At 43.1% G+C, this 26987-nt stretch overlaps 1 protein-coding gene across 1 annotated transcript in view; it reads right to left on the bottom strand.

Moving 5' to 3' along the window:
• Positions 1-644: 644 nt before the first annotated feature.
• GALNT9 (polypeptide N-acetylgalactosaminyltransferase 9) overlaps positions 645-26987 on the bottom strand; it is a 110386-nt gene continuing 84043 nt past the window's right edge. Inside the window, exons 7-11 of the mRNA XM_065646474.1 lie at positions 13407-13592; positions 9851-9988; positions 7717-7812; positions 1569-1736; positions 645-791 (exon numbers count right to left, since the gene is read on the bottom strand). Of these exons, the coding sequence (XP_065502546.1) occupies positions 645-791; positions 1569-1736; positions 7717-7812; positions 9851-9988; positions 13407-13592 (735 nt within the window). The remainder of the gene's footprint in view (positions 792-1568; positions 1737-7716; positions 7813-9850; positions 9989-13406; positions 13593-26987) is intronic.

Here is a 26987-nt window from a genome sequence, read left to right as displayed (position 1 = left end):
GAAGGTTGAGAACCACCTGTAAACATTTGTGGAACAGTCTCTTTCTAGAAATAGAGACTCCTAAACAATCAACCTCGAAATTTCTCATATATATTATATTTCCAGTGTTATTTACAGACCTTCTTATTTAGTACAATGAACCAGACATGCTGAAAAGGTATGATTTTTTCCAGTCCCCTTTTATATGAAGTACAATAAAAAAGGCACATGATTATTCACCATAGGAGTTGTGCACCAGTCAATAACTTAAAGCTAAAAAGCTACCCATCAGTGAATTCGCTTTATGAGGCAGTATTGGGATCTCTCCCTTCAACTCATCATAGAAACATCTGTCTATTAATTCCTTCAGGAGAGCTTAAGGAACCCACTTTTCTGTTGTGTTCTGGGGTTCCAACAATTTCCAAATCAACAGAAGACTCTTGTTATGCTTTCCAGGTCATCTGCCAAAGCAAGGAAGAGTCAAATAGGGCATGAGTGTGTCTGCTTTCCTTTTTCTTCTCTTCTTCCTTTGAATGCCCAACTATGGAGGACTTTTGACAGCCAAGTCCTGTTCAAACTAATTTGCTTTAAGACAAATGCCTTGCAAGATATGGCACACCGAGCAATGGACAACGGCAGGAGAGGTGGCTTCTTGGCCCCAGCAGTCAATGTCGGCCGTGTTTTATCCAGTTTCTAATCATCCATTTTTGCCCCGAGCACCTTTGTACGACCAATCTGAGCCCAAAATTTGCATCCTTTGACATTTCCACTTCTAGACAACGGCCAGTGTCTCTGCTGATGATTGGACCATTCTGAGGAAAAAAAAAAAAAAGAAAAGAAAAGAAAACAAAAAAAGAAAATAAGGCTTAGAAGAAGGAATAAAAAATGTGAAAATACTAGAAGAAATATAGTGCTAGATCTGTGAATCCTTAGAAAGCACTATAAAATGCCTGGAACATTCTGTAGATATCAAGTGACAGAAGTCCCTAGCCAGTGCTAGAAATTCCTAGGAGGAGCTAAATAACCCCCACAAAGTGCCAAAACCATTCCTTGGTAATGCTAGATTTAGGGATTGCTAGAAAATTCCCCAGAAATCACTAAAAAATCTCTAAAAAGCACTAGAGAATCACTACAGTCCCCAAGAGACAGGAAATCACAGAAACTCTAAGAATGTCTTCAAAAGTGCTAAAAATTAATTGAAAGCCCTAGGTCTAAGCATTCCTGGAAAGATGCTGGAAAAATCCTAGAAAAGTTCTAGAACCAAAACTTCCTAGACACTAGAAAAAAATTGCAAACATGTTCTTGACAATTACCACAGAAATCTAGACTATTCCAAGAAAGCATAAAGGGAACATCTAGAAAGCGTAAGTGTAAAATTCTCAAAAACTTACCCCGAAATTCCTTAGTAGTAATATAAGAAAATTCGTGATAACACACAACCTATGGAAAACTTATCCGACTATTTCTAGAAAGCAGAAAGGGGGATTCCTAGAATAGTCTTCTAAAGACATTGTTTTTCTCCAAGTACCCTCTGGAGCAGTATTCCTCCCACACCTTGTCTCTGCAAGGCTCCCTGAGCTCTCCTGTACCTGTGTGAAATCCCAGAACCGCTGTGCTGGCCTCAGGACATCTTCACACTTCTTCAGAGTGGGTGTCCTGCCCTTCCCGTCGTCCACGAGGCACTTGGAGTCAGGCAGGAAGGCGGTGGAGCCCAGCGGGCCCAGCTGCAGGACACCTTCTGAGCTGTAGCGCACAAGCTGGGGGAGAAAGGAAAGGGAAGACTTTGACCACAGCCCTAGGAACCCTGATCATGGGACACAAAGCCAACCTGGAGCTGCCTCCTCTGCCGGCTTCTGCCCCGAGGGCTGGTGACATGTCCTCTTGTCCTCCTGTGTGGTGGGACCTTCCTGGTCTGGCACACAGAATTGTAAAATCATTTTGGCTGGAAGATCACCAAGTCCAACCGTTAACCCAACACTGGCACTAAACCATATCCCTAAGAACCTCATCTAAACGCCTCCAGGGATGGTGACTCCACCACTGCCCTGAGCAGCCTGTTCCAACACCTGATAACTCTTTCCATGAAGAAATTTTTCCTAATATCCAATCTAAACCTCCCCGGTGCAACTCGAGGCCGTTTCCTCTGGTCCTGGCGCTTGTTCCTGGGGAGCAGAGCCCGACCCCCCTGGCTCCAAGCTCCTTCCAGGCAGGTCAGAGATCAGAAGGTCTCCCCTCAGCTCCTGTTCTCCAGCTGAACCCCCAGCTCCCTCAGCCGCTCCCATCACACTTGTGCTCCAGCCCCTTCCCCAGCTCCGTTCCCTTCTCTGAACTCACACCAGCACCTCAAGGCCTTTCTTGGCGTGAGGGGCCCAAAACTGAACACGGGATTCGAGACGCGGCCTCCACGGCACGTGCTGCTCAAGGGCAAAGCTTGGGAAACTTGTTTTACCAACACAGGGTCTCTCACAGGTCACAATGTTCCCTTCTTTCACACCTCTGCTCCCCACCGTTCCCTGCCCACTATTTCACTGCAAAAGGGCAACCAAGAAAGTGAAGTCATCAATATGGAAATCAAACCCACTCAGCAGGAATTGATTTAACAAGGACACGATGTCAATTTGCCATGCAGTTTGTTCTTAAGAGCTCTGTTAGAGGCTATTGATAGCAACAAGTCTAATTAGTTTTTGTAAATAAACGTTATTGAAAAAATCCAACCATGCAACCGGTATCCAAAGATAGGAGAGAGAAAAAGAAAGAAATCATGAGGGGAATAACAGCAAATTTGTTAACATGTGCTTCAGGCCTACATAATAAAGAATCACACTCTGATATTTCAGTTTTGTGTGTGGCTTAACTGTTCTGCAATTTAGTGATGTAGTAAATGCTACTGGCTGTAATTAGAGGCTTCAGGTGAGAGCCATTTATTATTTTAGCTTTTTTTTTTTTTAATAAAAAGATCTAAGCATGCACAACAGTTCATGTTAATATTTACTGAAGGGAAAAAAGTTTTTCCTAGGGACACATGGACACACTGGGGACCTTGAAAATTTCTTGCGACCTAAGAAGCCACTGAAGAGCTGCTGGGTGACAGCAGGCCTGGAGGACACAATCTTGATGAAGGAAGTTTGATTTTAGACCCTTTATTCCACCTCCTCCAGATCTGATTTTTCTCTACTACGATTTGTTTGAGTCTGTATTCTAATAAAGCCTCAAAGCCTTAAGGGTGGTTTTAAGAGGCTCGTTTAGAGGGAAAAGGGGTTCTGTGAGCTCTCTATCACATTGCACTGAGAGAACTATAACCATGGAATCCTAATTTAGAAGTTGCAGAAAATAATAAGTAATCCCCTTAATTACTGCTACTTTCTAGATAGTCGGGGCAGAGCTTATTAAGGGAGATTTCAAATCACATTAAAGCAAAAATGCACTATGTTAATTTGGCAGCAGACAAATACATCCAATCAGATGTATTTACTTCTCACTTCTTCTGTGTTTACATCCAGAGTCGTTACACCAGCATAATATTTTGCTCTTCTTACCCTAAAAGTAGCAAAGTGCAGCATCCAGGTGCCAAAAGGCTGCAAAATGGAGTCGGCTCATGGCTGGGATGCTGTGAGGCTGGATGCTGCAGGGTGAAGATCTGAGCCACCAAAGAGATGCAATTATCACCCAGGAAAATCACTGCCTGGCTGGTCTTACTGCTGTTATATGGCTGAAACTACTTAACAAGGAAGAGAAGGAAGGTCAGAAGTGTTGGCCATTTATTGGATGCTGCTGACCAGTGCATGAGGTATCAGTAAGAGTCAATCAAAACCCCTCGAATTAGAGTCTAGCTTTCTACAGCTATCCTTATTAACCTCAGAAGAATCATGCTGAGAATAATCACATCTTGCTGGCTGTAAAAAGAGCGTGGTCTACTTGCTCCCAGACCAGATGCCCTTTGACAAACTATGTGTTTGTTTTCCCACCTGCCGCTTCTGTTCAGAGCAACTACATGAAGCGCAGAGTTAGAACAGAGCCCACACCAGAGAGAGCAGAGGGGGAGCCACGTGGGGATCCTTGTCACCACAAGACAAACAGATCACAAGAGAGAGAGTTACCAAACTTCCAGGTTAGCTACAGAATCTCACCCACCGCTTCCAGCAAGTTACAGAACAGCCTTTTCATGCGCCCTCTCTAAGCAGCCAAAGCTGCTGCCCTGCGCAGCTCTACCGAGCAAAATGTTAAATATCTGCCCTCAAGCAACAGTTTAAGTAAAGCCTTTCATCTCCCCTTGTTCCATCTGTTTGCGCAGCTGCGAGCTCCAGGATCCGATCGGCGAGATCTCCGTTCGCTCTGCCCGTCTCGACGCCGGGGCCGTTCTCCCCTCCCGGCGGTGCCGCCTGCTCCTCCGGCGACCAAGAGGTGGGAGCAGGGCGAGGAGAAGGGTGTGCGCTGGGACCTTCCTCTCCCAGGACGCCAGTTTATTGACTTCTCTTCCTTCCCATAGTGTATAACCAGCTCCACATCACGGCGTTCAAGACAGACTGAGACAGTGAATATTTCCACTGAGGGTGGGTAAGTGCTCTCTGATGGTTCAAAACCTCTGTGTCCCGCAGCCTTTCTAAGAAGCTTCCAGAACGATGTGTCCCACTTTTAGGGGGTTGTGTCCATCCCTCTCCGGTGTCATCCCTCACCCCCCTTTTTAAAATTTGTTTTACAGCTCTGCACAATATCCTTTTGTTGTAGAACCAAGAGGCTTTACAGGTGATTGTACAACACAAGCCCCATGCAGAGGCAAGGCAGTTCAAGACCCTCAATATGTTCTTTGTTTCTGAATTTTCTTTAGCCCTGGACTGTTTCCAATTGCTCTCCTAGCAGCATTTGCAAATCTTTTTTCCTGAAAGGGGTTAGACTCCAACTTCAGATCCAACGAACACATATAAAAAGGACACTACTTTTCTGTAGGGCAAGTTTTGAAGTGAACTCAAACTGGTGCAAAACCTTGTCTGGTTATTCCTAACTGTTGGCTTGCACTGACTTAGCTCGACTCAAATTCATTAAGCTAATTGATGTAAACTCAGCCTAAATGCATTCCAGAGCATCCATGAAATAGCTTGTCCCTGTTTGAATAAAAAAATTAAAAAGCTGATGTCATTGAAAAGATGTGATTTATCATGGTAAAAATGATCTTGAGAACACACATAGGGAACAGCGTTTTGTTCATGGAGCTGTAATGGTAGAGTGGTTTTATTTTTCACCGGCATGCAGGACACCACCATTCAGAGGTGTGCAATATGCAGGGGAAATAGAGGGGTAAGCAGAAGAAAAGAACATTTTGTCACAGGTGAACAATAACCTTATTCCTAACTCAGCTTTCTTTAATACTTAACAGACTCCTGCTGGTTTCAGTGGAACTATATATATACTAAAATCAGTGGTAATTTGCTTGTCAGAATTGAAGTGTATGAAAACCAAACAGGACTGTAGCTGAATAGCGAGAGGTAGGACACATCAAGCACCAGTGACAACCCAACTGGTGAAAATGAGTTCCATGGTTATATTCATTTATATTCAGTAGGTGTGTACAACTAACCCAAATCTCAACTCAGTGGGAGTATTTTATGCCCTATGCTCGAGATGAAAAATGTCAGAAATTGGAAGCTAAACATAACAGACAACTACACTAACCCAGGCTGATTAGAAGAAGGGCTTTAAAAATGTTTATTTAATATATTAAAACGCTTGCTGTCAACACCTTTCATGCTATGTGCTTGAATATCCTTGATTAGGGTTTGTGCAGCTGTGGTTCTCATGTTCTCATACTGAATTAATTTTGTAAATTGTGGTGAGATGATAGAAGTTTTCCAGCTGTGTAATCATTAATTAACTTGGCTGCATTTGAGTGGCTCCAACCCATGCTTGTCCGTGAAATACTCAACTGAGATAAAACATCACCTCTGCCTTCTGCTGCTTGGTGTTTCTTACAGAATGAAAAATTTTTCATTTTTTTTAAATTTTAATTTTTAATTAATTTTTTTAATTAAAAAAAAGGAAGGTGCTGCAGGATGATTTAGTAGATTAACTTTTTGCCTTTCCCATACTTTTATAATTCTCACATGGTTTGGGAAGAGTAATTTTCTCTACGCGCAGAGCTAGTAACAAAAGGGCTCTAGCTTGTGTCTGTAATGTAAAGTCCGGACTCAGCTTTTCCAGAAAATGCACATGGACAGGACACTGAAGACCTGTAGCAGAAGTGAGCCAGAAGAGATTTAACTGGTAACTTCACAAATACAGCTTCTTGGGCAGTAAATACTTTGAATACTTTTGTTTGCACCTGAGAAGCGCTGGCCAGTGTCCAGCCTAGAGCCGGCAATTCAAAAGGCACCATCTACTAAACAATATATTTACATCTTACTAAAAGAAAAATGACCTGTTCCTTAAGGGAGAAAATTGGTCAGAGCTGGATGCTGAAAGGTGAGATACTTTACATCTGAAAATGTACCGGAGTGAGCCAGGAAAAGCTGGGCACATTGTGCTTCCTTTCCAATAAATTCACAGTAACTTATGCCCCCATCTATTTTCTTCTTCTGGGAGTCAAAGCATGTTCTATGGAACAGGAGTCATGAAGGCAAATAAGTAGGTTAAGGACTTAAATTGCAAAATAAATTACAGTCAGAACCATTTATTTCATTATTCTTTTCAATGCTCGCATGATGATGGGAGATTAGAGGTTGCAGAGGGACTTCCTGAAAGGACGGAAATTTGCAGCTTTCTGGTCAGAATTAGAATGGAGCAAGAGACTCAACTCTGTGAGTGCCCTGACATCTCTAACTAGAGCCTTCTTGAAAAGCTCATTTACATCTAATTAAGCAACACTATTTTGTTACCCTACTTAAAGGCTGTTCCTTCCGCCTCCACTAGGAAAGTGTCAGTCAAGTGTTCCGTAATGATCCTGCCAAAGGTGGACATTTTGTCAGTAGGAATTACTGTCTATCTCACTTTGCCCTAATAAGGTATTGCTCTGCACCAGCTTGCAATTAAGCACAACAGGCAATATTTATAATTTGTGACTCTTGTTATGCCTCCATAGTGATGAATGAGCCACGACTCCCAATCAATGGGAGTATGACTGAACTTCAGATAATTGTTAAATCCATGATAAGGTCAGAGTTTATTTCCACATGCGAGTATTCATTAATGTACTTTTGATTCAGATGGTACTTCAAAAGAAACTAGAATTACATTTCAGAAGAAACTCAAGTCCTGGATTTAAATAATATCCAAATCGTATTTAAAAAACAAATAACATCCCTATGAGCATGAAAAGAAGAAATGTAATTTTAAAATCTCCAGACATCTGTAAGAAAGTTATAATATGCACAGGGACCGATAAAAAAGGAATCTTCTCTTTTAGAAAAGCATTAAAAGATATTCTTAATTCCCTTTGAAGCTGATGTTAAATATGTACTTAACTTTCTGCCTGCTTGGGGAATCATAGCAGCAGCTTGCTGAATCATTTCTGTATAGGCGCATATTGGACCAACAAACAGTTAATTTAAAGAGGTACTATTCCTAGAACAAGTAACATCAAAATGAGAAGAGCCGCTCACTCAAACAGTCTAAATTCAGATATTTCCCTTTGCATCTCAGAAATATACTGCCAAACTCAACTCAAATGCACCAAATTACTCTTTTTTTTTTTTCTTCCCTGAAAATACTTTAAGTTTTCTCATTAATGATGGGATTTTAACCATTTACCTGAGAGGACATTCCATGGCATGGGTAGAGGATCGCCTTGTCATCCTCTTCGGCTCCCTGATCTAAGCAGTAGCCACTGGCTTTGCTGTTACGCACCTGTAACCAGATCAGAAAGAACACAGTTGTATTAGATGTTAATTTGTACAACACAAGCCCAATCTAGTCAAATCTTAGCTGCACTACAGCTATTGAAACACCTAATATGTAAAACTGTTCTCTGAGAAACACACGCGTATTCTTCAGATATGACAAGATGCCAATAATGAACTTGCTCCAGGAAAAGACGTTATTTGGACACCCTGCTGTCTTTACAGACCATGGGTCAGAGTTATATTTTCAGCAATTACTCGAGGACCAAAACCCCCTAAAATTCAGTATAAGAAACCCAGGCCAAATTTTGCTCCAAATTACCCCTTGTGTATATATAAGCTTTGACCCTATATGTTGAGAGTGTGATGTAAACCAAACAGCATAAGAACTACCCAGGACTGGTATGGGATGTTGCACCCTTCTATTTGCTCCTACTGCATCTATAAAAATAAAAACGCATATGAAACAATCCTATTTGAATTGACACTATAGTATAGGGTTATGTACAGAAGTGGTGTAAAGCACATTATAGTGAAAGGATACAGCAGTGACGACCAGCGCTGGAAGGCTTTCACAATACTGTGGGTTTGGGTTCAGAGAACTGAGTCAAAAATTCCTGCGCTTCCCCAGACAAGGGAAGTCTCCAAGTCTGTAAAACTGGGCTGGAGCTCCCGTGAAATTTCACGCCTTTCTTTCTCTTCAGGGTAGAAATATTACACGCATATTTTAGACATAACTTTTACAGGTATCTTAGTGAAGAGGTTATTTAGATGGACATTTTGAAACAGTCGACAGCTCAGTTTTGGTTTAGGCTGTGAACAATTTGCCTGGCCACCCCCATAATACAGAGGTGTCTGAAAAATCATTAAATAATCCTTCATATTACAGCATATGAGCGTAACAGGGATTGGATAAGGGGGCTCACCAACAGTTAAATTTCAGGACATTTATTTTATGACTTGAGTACTAAAAGGCTAAAGAAGATGAAGACAGCTTTATGACATGTCTTTAAAAATGTGAATTGAGTCACTAGAAAATATATTTTTACTACTGTTTCAATCTGTGTCACATCTACTCAATACATGTATTTTCCTTTAAACCTGCTAAAATCCATATGTCTTTTCCTGCAGGAAAATAACCAGGAGAGAAGGTATTTAATAACAAGCTTGATGTTATTTGGGATGAAGTGTCTAGTTTTTTCATTATGAGCACGTAAGACTGAAAGGGAACTGTGCCAGCTTATCCTGGCTAAATGGCTTGTGCGGCTCCATTTTATTACAAATGTTAATGAATTAGATACTTGCATCACTAAACTTCCTGCACGTCTCAAGAACCTTCATGTGGCCACTCAACAGCAACAAAGCACGCTGAGAGCCCGGCTCGCTCACCGCCCGCGGAACCGGCACCACCGCAGCCCACAGCCCTGTTGAATTTGTTAACCGTCTTTCCTCAGTTACTGCCCGGGATTGATCTCTTAGGATGCAAAGTGATACTGTGCAATAAAACTTGCACTTTGCATCAATATCTGAAGTGCCTGTCTTATATGAAGTCAACCAAATGGAACAGAAAGGAGGAGTGTCCATTTCATTGTCTTGTGTCAAAATATACTGCCTTTGGATTTAATCGTAGTTTGTGTAGACAAAACAGAATCTCAAAAACATTATGCAGCAGGAGAGCTCCTAGAACTTCGCCCCAGTTCACAGCCATTAGTGACAGCAGTCCTTACATTACAGGCACATGATATAGATTTGAAGAATTACAGAAGGCACGTCTGACTGCTTTAAAGATCGGGGTCGAGCATATGTGAGAGATGCGGTTGGTTCATAAAAGAGAAATAATTGATCCAGAAAGCTGAATGGAAACATCTCCACACTTCTGTTGGGATTCGGTGACATGTCCACTCAGCTACTCAGAGCAGCTGTTCCAAGGTCTTACTCAGTACTGGGACACAACTGGAAGTGAAAATCCATCACCTGAGCAGAAAGCCCTAAGATGAAGGACTGCTCTAATGCAGCCATGATGTATTTTCAAAGACAGACAGTACCTCTCCATAAGTGACTGTGTTATTATAAACCCTCATTTCAGGATAGACGTTCTCCAAGTACCACTTAAAACTCCGGCACTGCAGCCGCTGTCGTAGAGCTATTCTTTCAGAAACGTCTCCAAAGTCAACTCCAGGGTTCTACAAAGCAGAAATAGAATAAAGAAATCTCACTGCATTGACTTAATGGTTCTTTTATTTTTACTGAAACCAAACTGGAGCCCATTTTGTGTACCAAGCTGTGTTTTCCTTTCTTCTTTCTCAGTTTTAAGTAGCAGCTCATCAAGCAGCTGCTGTTGAGAACAGACAATAAATATTAATGAAAGTCAGTGGAAAAAGAAGGATAACGAAAAAGCAAAAACCAAACATAAAGCAAGATAAAGAGAACACAATAAGAGTGTTGTTATTTACAGCAATTCTAAATGTTTGCAATCAAACCTGAACTCCTTTGCTTTCAGATTTCTTAGGAATTTAGGCGGTAATTCTGCTCTAAGATATAGCATCTTGATCATGGTTTACTCTAGTAACAGCCTTGGATATTCACAAATGTAAATGAGAGCAAACAGGCCTGTTAGAACATCAAAGCAGAGCTGCTCAAAAAGTCATTAAGCTCCATTAAACATTTGCATAGACCAGCATTCAGTTTTTACTGGAACTGGAGCTCATTTGCAGACTTGAGCCATATAATGCAGTTAAACTCAAAACCTTCTTATAATTCTACTTCAGAATTTAATTCATGTTTGATTACAAATCCCGTGAAAAATACAGGCTGGAAGAGTCAACTCAATACGATCAAAATGATCCATCTAAAAAATGCCAGGTTCTGAGTTAGTCTGCTGATTTAAACCATAATAAATCACAGTTCAACATTAAGACAGTGAGAGTTACCTCATCTAAAAATCTTTTCCGACGCTGTGTGAATCAAATGGACTGAATCTGGGGAGTTTTGTGTGGAGCTTTGTTTAGTGCCCTGTACATTTCCTCCAGAAAGATCTCTGTGCATTTTACAAATGAAGTGTAATGCAGGGTTGCAAGGCAGCAGCAAACCTTAGCTCAGGCTTTATTAGAATCCCCAACAGATGCCTGGTTTTCAGGAGACAATACAAGTGTAATACTGAACAGGTTTTTCTATTTGCCACATAAAGAGTTTGCTGTGCTCACTGCTGCGTGCTGATGCATACTGTGTCATGAGTTCTATGCAGCATCCATTCCAATGAATGTTAATTTACGTAATACTTCAGGCTACGTATGAGGAGAGCAACTCTCGGAGGCACTCTACCATAAATCATTCAAGATAAGATTCCTTTATCACTAAAATTGTTGAGGAATAGATCATAAGCTGGGGCATACCAAATATTTGGTTAACTAAAATAAAGCTATACTGACCTGCTGCTGAAGGTTATGGGAATATGATCTTATAGATGTGTCCAAAGAGCATCTGCTGATTGAGATACACGTTACGCACAGATCCTCAAGAACTTAGAAGGGAACGAGATGTGGAAAAGATGGTGTGAGTTGTGAAAGTGTTTATTTGGATAGGTTCTGGTATGGAAGAAAACATGTATTTTACCTGCCCCCTTCCTGCCCTGTTCTAAAACTAGGGTGCCCTGTTTGCAATGCCATTTCTACAGACCACAAGAGTGGAAAATTGAACAGCTCTGAACATGCGGTGCCCGCCTCTGTACGAGCTGCAGTCATCATGTGTGGGGTACAGCGTGACGGGACAAGAATGAAATGTCCACAGAATTTAGTATGTGGATGGATTCCTTTTAACCAGGCAGTGAAGTTTCTAGTTCTGCAGAAGGTTTTTCTTATGGCTTATACCAGCACAGTACTTCTTAGTCACCCAAGGTTGAATACTACAGTGGAACAACTGTGAATACTAATACCAGCTTCTTTTTCCTGAAAGCGAATGGGGTTATTTTTATGATGCACATTTTATCAATCAATTTATTTTATGGAAAGAAAATTTTGATGTTCAGTACTTACGCTGATTTTATGTCTTTTAATGTAGATGTGTCCCTCCTTTTTTTTTTCTTTAAAGCAGTGCTGTATAGCTCAGTGCAGAGAACTACACAAATAAGTAATCTTAGAGAGATAAAAGGAAATCATGTTTTGGTGTAAATGCTTATTTAAATGTCTTTTCTCAGAATTCATTTGCAGAAGGCATCAGGCAAACAAATTTACCAAGGTTACTTCTTTTTCCTCTCCTATTTGAAACATACCATTTTATCAAATGGATGCAGACAGGGCCAAAATGCCCCTAAAAACTTAGATGGATGCTGCTTTGTCTTCTTCCTACTATCGTGGAAATCTTGTATGGGAAATAAGTTACGCAGTATTGCCTTGTTAAGACAAAATAATTCTCTGCAATTACCTCTCATGCCAAAAGAAGTCACCAACACACCTTCATAGAGACCCAACTTTCAACATAGCACCAAACGTCCAATACCGAACAGCAGCAAGTGAAATTTGGCCATGTGTGAACATCAGACATTTCAGACAACACTTGGAAAGGAATAAAACATTGCTCCTTCAGGTATATGTATTTTCAAAACTACAACAGGAATGAATAAAAATGGGGTTTTGATATATTACCTAGGTACCAAAGTACAAGTAGGTATTTCGGACACAGACTAAACCTGATCAAGTCTTCGACAAGGCTCCCGTGACTCTGATGGACTCTGGGCCATAACTGAATATTCACAAAGACACTGCTGGGCTGGTGATTTTTCCTGTTCTGACAGGAACATTCCTGTTTCCATTTCTTCAATCAGCTTCGAACGAGCGCCTCACAGAAGGGTTAACTGAACCATCCTTACCTACCGAACAGCGTGTTTCACTGTGCCCCTGCACGTGAACCATTTGGATGCAAATACCACTAAAGGACACAGCAGCAGTCAGCTTCCCCCCGACTGGGATAGAACATTGACCTCTTCTCTCCAAGAATTATGCACAATGGAGATGTAGCATGTGGTGTACTCACAGAATAAAGTCATAAATTGAATCTACAGTTTATCTAATATTTATATTACATGGATTACAAGAGGTCCCCACATGCCATCTACAATTCCTTTGCAAAGTAAGAAACAGAAAGTGTCCACATTGCAACTCTCAGCCTGCAGACAATAAAGCTGGTTAATGTGTGATTCTTTTATCACATACTTCAGTTTTTATGCTGGTGAGGTCTACTGAGTCTCATGATGAATGATATTTGTTTATGGACATTTCTGCAGCCCTCACCACTGTAGCATATGAACACCTCAAAGTTTAACGGCACCCCAAATTAACGACTTCTTCTGAGGAAGCACATAAACCTGAAACATCGTGCTCTAGAAATTATAAGTCTGTGTCACCGCGCCGAGCACACAACAAAACTTCCACCGAGGAAGCAAGTTTATACGGCAGAACTCTCTGTGTTGAGCATGCACCAGCACGACAGCGCTCTTCCCCCAAGATTCCCCCACTTAGGATTGTAATCCCCGTACAACTGTAGCGATACCCTGCAGCTCACAGGGCTCACTGGTTCTGCTCAGCAGAGAGCGCGACCCGCACTTACCGCCATGGGGATGTTCCACGCCATGTACACGTGGGACTTGAAGTCGTCCATCCAGACCTCCGCAGCCCGCAGGGCGTTGCGCTTTGCATAGTAATCGATGTCGTTGTTGTAGGGTTTCTTTGTGCGTTCGATATGTGCCACGCGAGAACAGGGCAGCACCTCCATGCTCCCTCCACACTGCCAGACCTGGGGAGTTGGAGGAAAAATAATTACATGATTTTTTAGTTTATTTTATTTTTTTAATTTCTTCTTAAGGTGATAAAACTACTTCTTTTCAGGTGCTGTGTGTTCCCTAGGTGTGTTCCCTAGGCGGAGATGGGCACTATCAAATGATTCAGAGCAATCACTCAATTCACGTGCTCTGGGGGCGAATCTCCTCCCTGCACGGTGACTATACACGAATCCGAGGTGAATGCAGCTGCCTGCGTTAGGTGCACAAGTCTACGCGACACAAATATCCAAGGCTTTCCCCATAATGTCACTGCTCTTGGAACCATTAGGCAGAAGACAAGTGATAAGGTGGTAACCTCTATCATAGGGACGAATTTAATCCAGTGCTTGTTACTGAAATTTCAGCACTGGCTGTGTTTGGCACTGTGTCAGCTCTCCAAATCAATGAACAAACTTTTAATAGCTTAAACGTGACTGCCAGAAAAATCTGATACACGTTTAGGTGTAAAATAAGCATTTCAGATGACCTGTTCCACACCAGAGCCTTTTATGTGGGGATTTGAACATCACCTTCGGAAAAGAGAAGGAAACAAATTACCCGCATACACAATACCAACAGAAAAAAAAAGGCATGGAAACACACTTATTTTCTTATTATGGAAACTGAAGACTTCGATTGTGAGTCAGTCAATTATTCTTTTCTTTTTCTGATCTGGCCCCTGCAGGCTTCGCTGATTTTCACAGCAGTTCTCCCTTCACAAACACTCTTATCCAACCTTCACGAAGATCCAAGCACTGCCTCACCTGGTACAGGACGTCCCATGGAAATTTTAGCTGAGAATAAGACACTAATCTTAGCACAGGCTGAACCGGTAAATCTGGCCACTAACCAAGATGCGCACTTATTTCGCAGCAGAGGTCGCGGCACACGTGGCAGCGCTGCGAGCGCAGCAAACGCGTTTCCCGCGCGGCGCTCGTGCGCTGTGCCGCACGCAGGGACAGAGCGACCGCCCAGCTCTGGAGCGGAGCCGGGGACAAGGCCACCGCGTTGCTGTCCTTCCCGAGCAGGGGGAGCAAACGACGCAGCCGCTTCTCTGCGCCGCAGAGGGGAAAGGAGAATGTCTGCTGCAACTATTCCATGTACCTTGACCTGCAGCCTGCTCGCATCAGAAACAAGAAATGATGAATTATCTCTCTGTCCCTGAGTTGAGGAAGATGGATAAAAGGGGCCAAGTGGAGACTGTATCACCCAGCCTTCCCAGTGCCACCATGCCCACACCGCCCCTTTTTTTCCTTTTGGTTATCTACTGTCCATGGACTTGTCCCTTTGAATCAGCAACATTCGGAATGATGCAGGGTGAGCGAGGCTGATGCATTTTGGTTCCCTCAGGTCTGCACCTAGTGCTATAGTAGCTGAAATAAAGAAAAGATATTAAAATATAAGCCATAACCCACTGCTTGCCAAGGCTGCCTTTTTCTGAGCACGAGAGCTCATTTCCAGGGAGGATGCGCTCCAGAGCAGTTCTGGGGCAGTTCTCCTCCTAACCTGCCTTCTCGGGGACAAAGATAAATCGCTGGGGAAGTGGCAGATAAAAATCTTCTCCTCCAGTCTGGCTTTTTTTTTTTTTTTCTTTAATACTTCGTGAGGTAATATTTATTTGCTGTTTCCCAAGCAGTTCTGTAGTAAATCACTGGCCACTGGAATTTGCATTTGATAAATGAAATACACTGATAAACACACTGCTCATAAATTCAGACTGACGTATGCTGAGGGTTTCCAGTGCAAAGGGGAAGTGCTACAAAAAAGAAAGGAATTAATTGATTTTCATGATCAGAATGGGAAATGAGCAGTTTACTTTAATATACTGCTATTTGCCCAAGCTATCCCGGAAGTCAGCTATTTAATGCACAGCTTTATTTTTTTCTCTTGATATGGTTAATGACCTTGTAATTTTCATTTATATATTTTGGTACCAAGAGCAAATACATTATCCGAGCGACAGATTTATTTCCTTCAAATGCCAGTGCTCATACAAACCTGAAAAGAAAAAGGTACTAAACTGCAACATTAAAGGAAACAGTTTAGCTCATCTGTAAATTCAACGCAAACAGGTATTTATCAGCGATAAATTCTCCGCAGATGGATCCCCGGGGAGCTCAGACAGCTGGCTCTGAACAAAACCCAGCAGGAGGAGCAGCCCCGGGCAGGGGATGCTCGGGGGAAGCGCCCTGCGGTGCGGCCGCCCGCCTGCAGGGTCTGCCTTACTTCACATCTACACTCAGCCACTTCTTTCCCCCGTCCCTCTGCCCCATTTTGCTCTTTAAAGAGACAAAATCTGCTGAAGAACAGAAATGAAGGAAACAGCCAGGAAATAATCAAGGAAATTTTGCTTCCTATAAAGATGCTAATTTACCCCAGATGAATTCCTTTTTTTCTGCAAATATGAAATTTTTAACACCAGTCGGGGCTGTTTCCCAGGATAAGGGTGGGATGTACAGCATATGGGGCGAGGAAGCAGTTAGACAGTTGTGTGTCACCAGGAATATGTCATCATGTCACCATTTCTCCATATCCCAGGTAAGAGGGATAACAAAGCATTCCAACCCAAGTTTCTCATCTCATTAACGTTGCTAACACTGTGTGTTTTAAGGTTCATTTACTGAGAACGTGGAGGCTGAAGGGTCTCTCTGAGCCACTCTCTACTCATCACTGACAAGCAAACCCTGCCCTCTTTTCCCTCATGGAAAGGCAAATCCTCTCCAATAAACTTTGTTCTGGCATCGCAGCATGTAGTCATCAAACCTGTGCAGGAGGGCAAGAGCTGGGGTGACAGCACAGGCTCTGCTGAACGAGAGGCAGATAGAGGCTCAAAAGATGCCCTGGGCTGGCCCAGCCGCATCTCCATCAGCATCATCGCCAAACAGGTTCTGCTCCGTGTGCTCCTGGGCTGGCCCAGCCGCAGCTCCATCAGCATCATCGCCAAACAGGTTCTGCTCCGTGTGCTCCTGGGCTGGCCCAGCCACATCTCCATCGGCATCATCACCAAACAGGTTCTGCTCCGTGTGCTCCTGGGCTGGCCCAGCCGCAGCTCCATCGGCATCATCGCCAAACAGGTTCTGCTCCGTGTGCTCCTGGGCTGGCCCAGCCACATCTCCATCGGCATCATCGCCAAACAGGTTCTGCTCCGTGTGCTCCTGGGCTGGCCCAGCCGCAGCTCCATCAGCATCATCACCAAACAGGTTCTGCTCCGTGTGCTCCTGGGCTGGCCCAGCCGCAGCTCCATCGGCATCATCGCCAAACAGGTTCTGCTCCGTGTGCTCCTCGCCCGGCGCAGCTGCACAGCCCAGGGACCTGGCTCTGCCTCCCACAGCACCACACTGTGCAACATTTTCAGACATGATCAAGTCTTTCCAAGAGACACTCCATTTATTTGCTAATTGTAGTTAATTTCTAATTTCAGGATTGCTCTTTAGGCTGCTATAAACAAAACTGATAGCAATATAAATGTTACCATAGCTTTTTTACTGCTAATTATCTCAATCAACTTTTCTATAAACAGACATATTAAGTATTAAGAAGAACAAGTACCCACATCAGGGGTAAATTGCAAACGGAATGATAGTGTTTGTGGTTGCACTACAATTATTTACTTGCACTAATTATTAGCTATTCCTGCATACCTGAGATCTGGCTGTCCTACAGAAAAGTGTTCACCCTTTATTGTACAGTAGTCAATCCAACACCATATTCTAGGCACCAAAGAAAACCAAGGTGAGACAGGGTCTGCCATGACCTAAAGCGTGCAGCACCAGAGCTCCCTGAATGCAGGGGGAGATGGAATTTAGAAAGGCCAATAAACTGGAATGCTTTAACTCTTGCTAAACAAGAAGAAATTTTCTGAGGAATTATGTTTTCCCACAAGCACTTGTTGCTGAAGATCCAAACTACTGTTTCCTTACAAAAAAACAAACCAAAAAAAAAAAAACCAACAAAAACCAAACAAAAAAGCAACAAAAAAAAATCCAGAAAAGGTCTTAAAACAACTGTTGTTTTTTTTTCTTTTTAATGAAATTACTAGCATCCTAAAAAGTACCACCCCACAAAGAATGCACAAAACCCAACCAAACACCCAAACAAAACCCAAACCAACACAAAAAACCCCAAACCAAACAAAAAAAAACAACCCCCAAAAAACAAACATACAAACCCCCAAAAACCAGAACAACCAAAGAAGCAGACCACAACACTTTTGAGCGGAATACAGGTATTTTGGGAATGAGGAAAGCAGGTGAGGCAAAGTGAAATGCAAAATTCCATCCATTTTACTTTGGTGAAAATCAATTTATCTAAAAAAAAAAAAAAAAAAAAAAAAAAAGGTCACCTGGTCAACCGTTGCAGCAGGATGCAGAGCTGCCTGGACTGCTGGACTGCTCAGTTCCTAAGTCACGGCAGTTTCTATAGAGAGAACGTGCTGCTGCCGGGGTGTCCAGCCCCGCGGTGAGTCCCCGCTGGCTGACGCTCAGAACCAGCCCGGGGTTCCACACCCTCTGAAGAGCAGCCCACGTTGCCTTCAGCTGCTCTGTTTTGTGCTTACTGACTAATGAGTGAAATGATTCAGGCCAAAAATGGCAATGAAATTCCAATATTTTGTGGCCGTTCTTAGGCATGCCTTTAGGAGAGTCAGAAGTAACTGATACTAGAGATTATTCATCGTTTCAACTACAAAACACAAACATACAGCTTCACCAGTTTATGCATTACATTGTTTTGTACACTAAGCCGCCTGTACGTGCCTATTTAATTTGGTACAAATTATCTCATTAAAAGCAAAAATCAGTAGGTAAGAATGAAACTGGCGTTGATATGAAGGCACAACTGAGGAGACAGTTAACTCTTAGCTTAAAAAATTTAGACTAGAAAGAAAGATCATGTTCCTTAGGAACTTTGTGTCCTGCTGTGAATTTTGCAGTTTAAACACCTTGGTGCCCAGCGAAAGAAAAAAATAAAAGCTTCAGACTACTTTTTCCATCAAATACCCCTTTGATCCAAGCAGCTGGAGGGATGAGCTATCCAAGAACAGGTGTCAGCAGAAAGGAGACTTCAGCCTGGGGGCATTTGCCTCCAAGCAATGACCCTTTGCTAACAATTTCCCAGCTCTTTTAATGGACACAAGGGTTCTGTCCGTTGATCTTAAAGCTGCAGGTTTGCAGACCCCAAAGCAGGTCCAGCACAGAGTGCACCACTGGTCTGCACCGCTTTTAAAACCAGCTGAGCAAACATTGGCTCACTTCTCTAAAAGAAATGATCACGTGCTAGATAAAGTGCTCTCTCTGTTTTTCTTTTCACATAGGAAGCTGTTAGAAACTATGGAGCTGTCACAATCAAACACGTCATATGGAAAAACTCATCACATGGGCTCATTTTGTTCATCAGCTACATTTTTACCATCATCTTTAAAGGCAGCCATAATTATAGTTTAGAAAAGTCCCAACTCTCAGTTCTCAATATAGTCTGTGCTATTTAATGGTGCACTTATAAAGCAAAAATCTTTCCACGCTGGGACAAACCAGCTTACAGCAGAGAGACGTTCAGCTGCCAAAAAAAGAAGTGAAAAACGGAAGAAATCACATCTCGAGATCCACAGATCATATGTTTTGTCAAATATTTCAGGATAAACTTCTGACCAATGCTTGCAGGCGACAGGACATAAAAGGGTCCTTGATCGACTGATCATTACCTCTCTTTATAATTATTATTCCAGTTGCCCCAATGATGAGCACTTGGAAGAGAGTTGCTTTTCCCAAAAGAGTATTATGATAGATGTCAAGGGAGTGTTGGATCCTCTTGCAGAGAAGTTTCATGGCAGACTGAATACGACCCTTTTTCTCTGTAGGAAAGTAAAAAATTTCTTTCTAAGATACTTGATTAGCCTTTAAAACTTCACGAATGTATCGGGGTTTGACCTCTTAGTTTTGTTCCCTCGTGGTTTTCTAATATTTACAGACAAATTGCGTTCAGAGAGTCCAGCCCGTAATGTTCTTGCAATGAGGCACTCGACCGATGCACGCTTTTTAAAAGTTTCTCTGGTGGCTCTTCAGTAGCAAATTTGGAGGCTGTCCTTCACACATTTCTTAGAGGTTACCCAGAAACTCAAGTCAGTAAGATCTCAGATGTGCCAACAGTGAGAAGATAAAACCCTCCTGTCAACCCTCTTACAGAAGAAAACAGATAAGCATGAAGAAATTGAAATATGTTCTAGAGAAACTCACACTCAGTGACTGCTATCTCTCTGTAAAGATAAACTTCGTGTGTAAAGAACTAAGTCCAAGAAATTAATAGACTCGTTGCTATGTGAGGGAGAAGATAGGATTTAAAATTATATTTTATATGTCCCATATACTTCAAGCACCTTTTCTAACAGGCAGGCAAATACATTAGCCTAAAACTAGGCAGAACATCTAATAGCATCTCCCTTCAACTGTTACCTAAGCTAAGCCAGGATGAGAGTAAAAGGCAAAAGTTGTTCAACTTTTCTTTCTTTTTTTCCCCAAAGCGAGTTCTCAGTTGTGTAACATCATTAGTTCACACTTTCACTCTTTTGCTAGAGAAATAACAATTACTGCGCGTTCAACCTTCAGTAAGAAGGCTGAAAAATGATAAAATGCTTCCTGGCACTTTAGCTGAGACCACAGGGAGGAAGAATAAAGAACGGAATTTATTGATGCTTCCATTAGAATAAAATCATTCTTGAATAAGAAAATATTGAAACAGACTGTCTAATGAAGTGATCACAAAGGGTCTTTTCAAAGGACCCTAAGTGGAGTCGTCCTCGTTTGTTTTCTCTTTCCACAACATCGCCTTAAATGATCTTTGCATATTGTCTGCACTAAATCCTGCAGGGTTGCTATTTTGTTGTAAAGAAAAAAGCTTTTAGGCTGCAAGGGATTCATTCGGTGAGAGCTATTATGCTTATTGTGACTCTGCTGCAGAGCCCAGGGATTTACGATATGCTCATTAGATCCTGCTTTGTTCCAAAACAATCTTTTCCAATGCAAATTTCAGCATGCTGATCTACTTAGAATAACACTTTCAAAAAAAAAAAAAAAAAAAGGCTATTAAAGGAAAAGCTTTGTCTAATGCAGAAACACCACAAACTCAGATTAATTACTAATACTTTAGACCATGAAGACATCTGGTGTCTCAGCTTGATTTCGGCTTTGAACATGGTTCCGAGAAGCCACAGGACCCTGTCACAGGCACAAAGTGGCACCGTGGATGGTCACGGAGCTCAGAGGCCACGTTACGAAGTCACCAGAGATGAGGCACATTTGTCACGTGGCTTCTTGGTGGCTGGTGCACAAAAGACTCGTGTGTTCAACCTTCGGCACCTGAAGCGTTTAGGCAGTGGAGAAGAATCACAGCGGAGATGGTGGTTCAGCAGGACCTCAGAAGGAACCTGCCCCAGAGGTGCGAGTTTTCCACAGCCCTACCACCACGTAACCAGCCTTGAGGCAGTGCCGACAACAAATGGAAAGAAAGCGAGACAAATGGAGCTGGAAAAAAATGGCAGAGGTGAGCAGAAACAAGTCCCCAAGTTCTGATGCTGGATGGTCAGCTCTGGGAGCTGTGACAGTTTCCATCTCTCAGGAGCGCTCTTTAAATTCACGTTTGGCAGCTGTGACCTGCAGAGGTATTGATGGTGTGGAGCGTGCTCTTGTTTTTCAAAGCTTAATTCTATCTTGTTCCTCCTCTATGACCTTCCCAAGGGAGCGGTTGTACAAACACAGAACGATGAATATTATCATCCAGGAGATACACCTGATAGCTCATTCTTAATAGTTCTATAAATCTCACTAAGTCTTAGTGCTTTAAGTGTACGGCAGAGATAATACTGCTGTAAGGAACGGTGTGAACCCATCTCTCATCAGTACAGCAACCAGCCAGCCTAGTGACACTGCATTAAAGCATTCTCCCTTGTACTTGGATTAGCAGAACTCGAGCTGGAGGTGGAATTTATACTGAAAACTGATCTCTAGGAGGATAATTAAGAACATATCAGAGGTGAGCTATATAGAAAAAAGAGTAGTTCACAAGCAGAAGTATTAACAAATCATTATAGTAATTCCGGACATGCTTTCCCACACACCATTCTAAGTCAGATCAGCAAAGTAAATATGCTGTTTATATTAAAAGATCCAGAAATCATCACCTGTTTATACTGGACAAGTCCACCTGGTGTGAATAAGCACCTGCTCACTAGACCAGCACATGATTACTGAATTCAGATGATGTCCTGTTTTCCACAGTAAGTACCAGATCCTTAATAAATGTAAGACGCAGATGTGTGTGCACATGATTTTCCCTGGGAATTCTTATTTACTTCAGATGGCAAACCCTGATTAGTGTTCTCCTGGGGAGCAACCAGTGGCACGGGTATGGGCTGGGGTGGGACAGGGTCGGACCTGGTCTAGGCCAAGCCCAACACTGAAACATGGCTCTCAGGTTTGGAAAACATGCCCCGACTTACACACTGCCCTTTGCCCAGGCACAGGTGCCCTTGGCAGCTCAGCTGCAAGAAGAATTAAAAAAAAAAAAAAAAGCAAAAAACTCCTGGCGAGTCTGGTATAACACACTTGGACTTCACCTTTCTGACTAGAGGACAGTGCATGTTTGGAACAATTTTTGGGTACCTTAGAGGAAAGGCATAAAGGAGAGGAGAAGAAGAACAGAACAAAGTGCTATTATGTGCTAGTCATTCACTCTGCTTAAACGCTTTATCGCTCCTATTAATGGACAGATGATATCATTAATCATAGGCTGTGAAGTGACTGACAAACTAAGCTATTTTATATGAACAGATTGCTTAGCATGTCACCCAAGGAGCTGGTATGGGGATGTGGTTTGGGTAAAACACAAAAGAAAAAGGCTGTTTGTTATCTTGATGGACAACTCCCTGAAGATGCTCCCAGTCCCAGGGCTGCACAGCAGGATGTGTCATTTGTAGATTTGTTGCCTCTCCAGCGAAACCTGCAGTGAGGTATCACCAGACACAGCCCTCTACCGGCTCCTCTCATTTCATTTCTTCAGGACTAGTTATTCCCAGTTAGAAAGATTTAGATTAAGGCTTGCTTTAGTTGACAAATTACTTTGTTTGGAGGATTTTTTTGGGTTTGGTTTTTTGTTTTGGTTTGGGTTTTTTTGTTTTTTTGGTTTTTGTTCTGTTGTGTAATGAAACCAACAGAAATGTATCAATGGTGACATAAAGAGTTTGCCAGGCATATTTCTGTTCCTTAAACTCGAAAGGACACATTCCATCTAGCACAAGAATGTGAAAATACATATACACAATTGGCAATATTTTTCCCAAGAGCTAAAAGCGTCCTGGCAATCGAACTCTGTAAATATTGGCTTCAGGTTATTGGGAAGATACTGTCCTGTATTATTAAAGTGCTGAGCAAATAACGGATGTTCTTTGTTTGCAAGAGATTTCTAGAAGTTAAATATATGTAGCTACAGAGCTAGTTTCAAATTGAACCAAAAATGTGCTTGGTGTTCCAAGGTGTTTGACAACTCCAAATACGGAAAAAAGTTTGTTTCAGATCAAGCAAAATATTTTGTTTCAACAACATCCGAAAAGACCTTTTTTTGAGAATGTAAATTAATGGATTCTCCTTCCTCGACAGTTGAATTTAGATATATTTTTTAGCCAAATCACTATTCTTTTTTCAAAAAAACTTATTTTGAAAATTACTGTCCCATTATAGACAAAAAGATCATTAATTGATTATAAGGAAAACAATGACATTTACTTTTTTCCTTTTTATGGCTTACTTAATTAAGGCATTAATCATAATTCTTCACTCCTAGGCTGGGAACCCACACTCCACGTTTCTGCCGTGCGCAGATTTTCCAAAGCCCTCAGTGCCAGTCTGGAAAACAAAACGCGTAGAAGAAATCCCCGCGCTGAGCCAGGCCACGTTCCCCACCTTGGGCTCACCACTTCGTGCTCCGCCAAGGGAGAAAGGAAATCTAGAGCTCAGAGTTTCACCTCCGTTCACCTCTTGCTCCTCTTCCCGTGCCAGCCCCGCATCTGTCGCGCCGGGAACGGGCGGCAGCTCTGTCCCTGCCCTTGGAGACAGCCGGGACAGAGCTCAGCAGAGGCTAAAGATGTTTCTGTGCCATCCTCCCTCGCTCGTACCAAAGGCCTTTCATCCGGACACCCCAGAGCGGTTTGCAGACACCCGCTGTGAGCAGGGGGAACAGTGTCCCCATTTCAGAAACCAGTAAATCAAAATGGATGTATCTCATGCCACCTCTGGATGACCCTGTCCCTACAAAAATCCATTGCCTCCATGAGCTTCTTAGCATGGAAAGGGTTAGAACAACCAGGATAAGTTAGATGAGGATTTCAGAGAACACTTAGACAATGTGCTCATACCACGTGCACGTCCACCCCCCAACCCTGCCCTCCCCTATCCCCCCCAACCCTGTCCTCCCCTATGCCCCCCAACCCTGTCCTCCCCTATGCCCCCAACCCTGCCCTCCCCTATCCCCCCCAACCCTGCCCTCCCCTATCCCCCCCAACCCTGCCCTCCCCTATCCCCCCCAACCCTCTCCTCCCCTATGCCCCCCAACCCTGTCCTCCCCTATGCCCCCCAACCCTGCCCTCCCCTATCCCCCCCAACCCTGTCCTCCCCTATCCCCCCCAACCCTGCCCTCCCCTATCCCCCCCAACCCTGCCCTCCCCTATCCCCCCCCAACCCTGCCCTCCCCTATCCCCCCCCAACCCTGCCCTCTCCGATCCCCCCCAACCCTGCCCTCCCCTATCCCCCCCAACCCTGCCCTCCCTATCCCCCCGGCCCAGCGCGGAATTCGGCCGCTCTGCGTTTCGCGCGCGGTGGGTGTCGGAAGGGCTGACGCTGCACAGATGCACCCGCAGACCCGGCACCGCCGGCCGCGTGTCTGACAGAGCCAGCCACGGCCGCTTGTTTGTAGCATGGTCATGAAATACAGGTATCAGCACAAAACTGATCTCAAAAGGATGTCAGATGTGACTGGAAAAGTAGAAAATTAAAAAAAATACAGAGTTTACTTAATGACCTATGGCATTTTGTGTTCCCAGACAGTTGCTACAGTTTTACTCCAAATTATACACTTCAACTACAGTTTGGCTAAAATGAATAAATAAAAACAGCTCCTCTACTACTCCAGTAATTTTTTCTTATTTCTGGAGGGTTGTAGCAGTCATTAAATACTAGTTTGCTTCATTAAAGTCTGAATTTCCAAGAACAGAACGGGAGAGTGCCACAGGATTAAGTGATTCTTTCATCACATGCCTGATGTGTTTTATCCCTGCTGGGTCACAAGTGCTCTTCATTTACCGAGCTCCAGGTTTTATCTAACCATTTATTTGTGCAGCCTTTGTTGTAAACATTTTGGGCTGCTAAAGAAATAATCAAGAGTCTTTCCTACTTTTCTTTTTCAACCTAAATACAATTCTCTGTTAAAAAGCTTTTCTGCTAAAACAGGATGGATGATAAAAAAAAAACAATTACAGGGGCTGCATCGCTTTTCCTATCATCTGTAAGGATATTTGAAAAAACGACATCATTGTTATGAAGGCACTCTTCTGGACCTTCAGTTCATTTAATTTTGCCCTGGAGCATCTTTGCTGTGAGTAACACGGAATACAATCCACTTGTCTGTCCCATTGCCTCTAAATAATCTCTTTCCATCTCCTCCCGGAGCCGGGCTGTCACGAGCAGTGTAACACGTCTGCAGAGGTGAAATAAGACCGAAGCAATAACCGCAGTCGAGGCCCCCGGGGATTCCTCACGAGCTCTGGCTACAGCGTCCACTGCATCGCCGTCCTGCCTTGTTGCCCTGTGTCAATGTTTACACGCTCTGCTGCTTCTACCCCCGGCGTTTTTAGAGGAATTCCAGCCTTATCATCTGCTTTGTCAGGTGACGGCAACAACTATTCCCATCACCCGTTTCTCTTGAACCAACTCTGGTCACAGCCTCTGTTCTACGGCTGAACTATGCCGAGCAATTCCATTATTATATGAAGGATGCTGTGTTTAAAAAATGGTTCTGCCGGAGGAAGGGCTCTGTGGCTGCTCGTGTCCCACGGCTGAGACTTGGCTGCCGGTTCCGTGGTTTGTTTTGCCTGGGCCAGGCGAAGATCTTACCCCAGAGGTGTTTGTGCCGGTCCTGGCTCGGTCCCTCTGCCGCCCGTATCCCCCCGCCCCCAAACGCCACCACTCCTGGAGCTGCTCATGTAAACACCCCATAACTGGAGTAAATTCTAATTCTAAATGATACCATCTAGTTTAAACACTTTTAACAATAATAGGAGCTGCAGCCTTGTATCATTTTGGCAGATTTGGGAAGACTAAGGGAATGGTAACCTACGTTTCAGGATGAGGACAGAGAAGAGGCAAGATCTTCTTACACACTTTTGCTGGAAACAAAATGCCTGACTGTAATTTATGTTGGCAGGGACCTTTAAAGGGTGACTTTCAGTTTTTTAAATGAGGAGTACTGTGGCTGTTAAAGTGACAGCGGTTACGGAAGCTTCAATCACATCCAAATGCTACACATGCACATATTTAAACACCAAAGGCATTTTAGAGATCCTCCAAAAGACATGGGCAGAAAGAAATATTTCCTCCCATATGCCATAGAACAAAAATCGAACGTAGTGAAATAAAATATCTTATTCAAAGTCACATCTGAACCTATGGCAGAGACAGAAATCAACTCAGGTTTTCTAATTTTTGGGCTGGTGCCTTAGCTGAAAGATTATCCTAATGCAACCAGCGATGGCCAGTCTGGGCTCTGCGCAGAACATGCAGAGTTTTTACTCATCAGCTGATCTCTGCAGGATTTCTGCCAGGAAATGGCAGCTCTGCTCAGTACTTCAAAATCTGAGTTCAATCCAGGTTGTCCCCCCTTCATTATTTTGAAGAGAAATGGGTGAGCAAGGACAGTGCTCCAGCCAATGTACGGCCTCGTCGTGAACTCCCCAGGCAAATTCAGAGAGGCAAAATCAAATAAATAGTCTGGGTGGAATAAGATGAATGTAATGAGTCATTGCCTTCCAATTAAGAGCTACTCTCTTAATTTTTTTTTCCCAGTGTAGTTTAACTGGGATCCTCCTTCCAAATTAGAGACAGTGATTCCTGATGGTCCCCAGGAAACAGACAGATAAATTCTCATGCTGACAGACACATGCAAGTTATGAGACTATAAAGACACTGGTCTTTAAGAGGTCTAAATACTGTCATCCAATATCTACAACAATTCACGTCAAAATGCCACGTGAAGCCCTTGGAGAGGGCTCGGCAGCACCATCTGCTCCCTGGAGAGAACACGTCATGTACCTTCGGTGTCCACCCGCGTTCACA

This window comes from Caloenas nicobarica, chromosome 16, assembly GCF_036013445.1.
Source record: "Caloenas nicobarica isolate bCalNic1 chromosome 16, bCalNic1.hap1, whole genome shotgun sequence".
Classification (NCBI taxonomy): domain Eukaryota; kingdom Metazoa; phylum Chordata; class Aves; order Columbiformes; family Columbidae; genus Caloenas; species Caloenas nicobarica.
The sequence above is the reverse complement of the archived record's forward strand: the minus strand, read 5'-3'. Positions and strand labels throughout refer to the sequence as shown.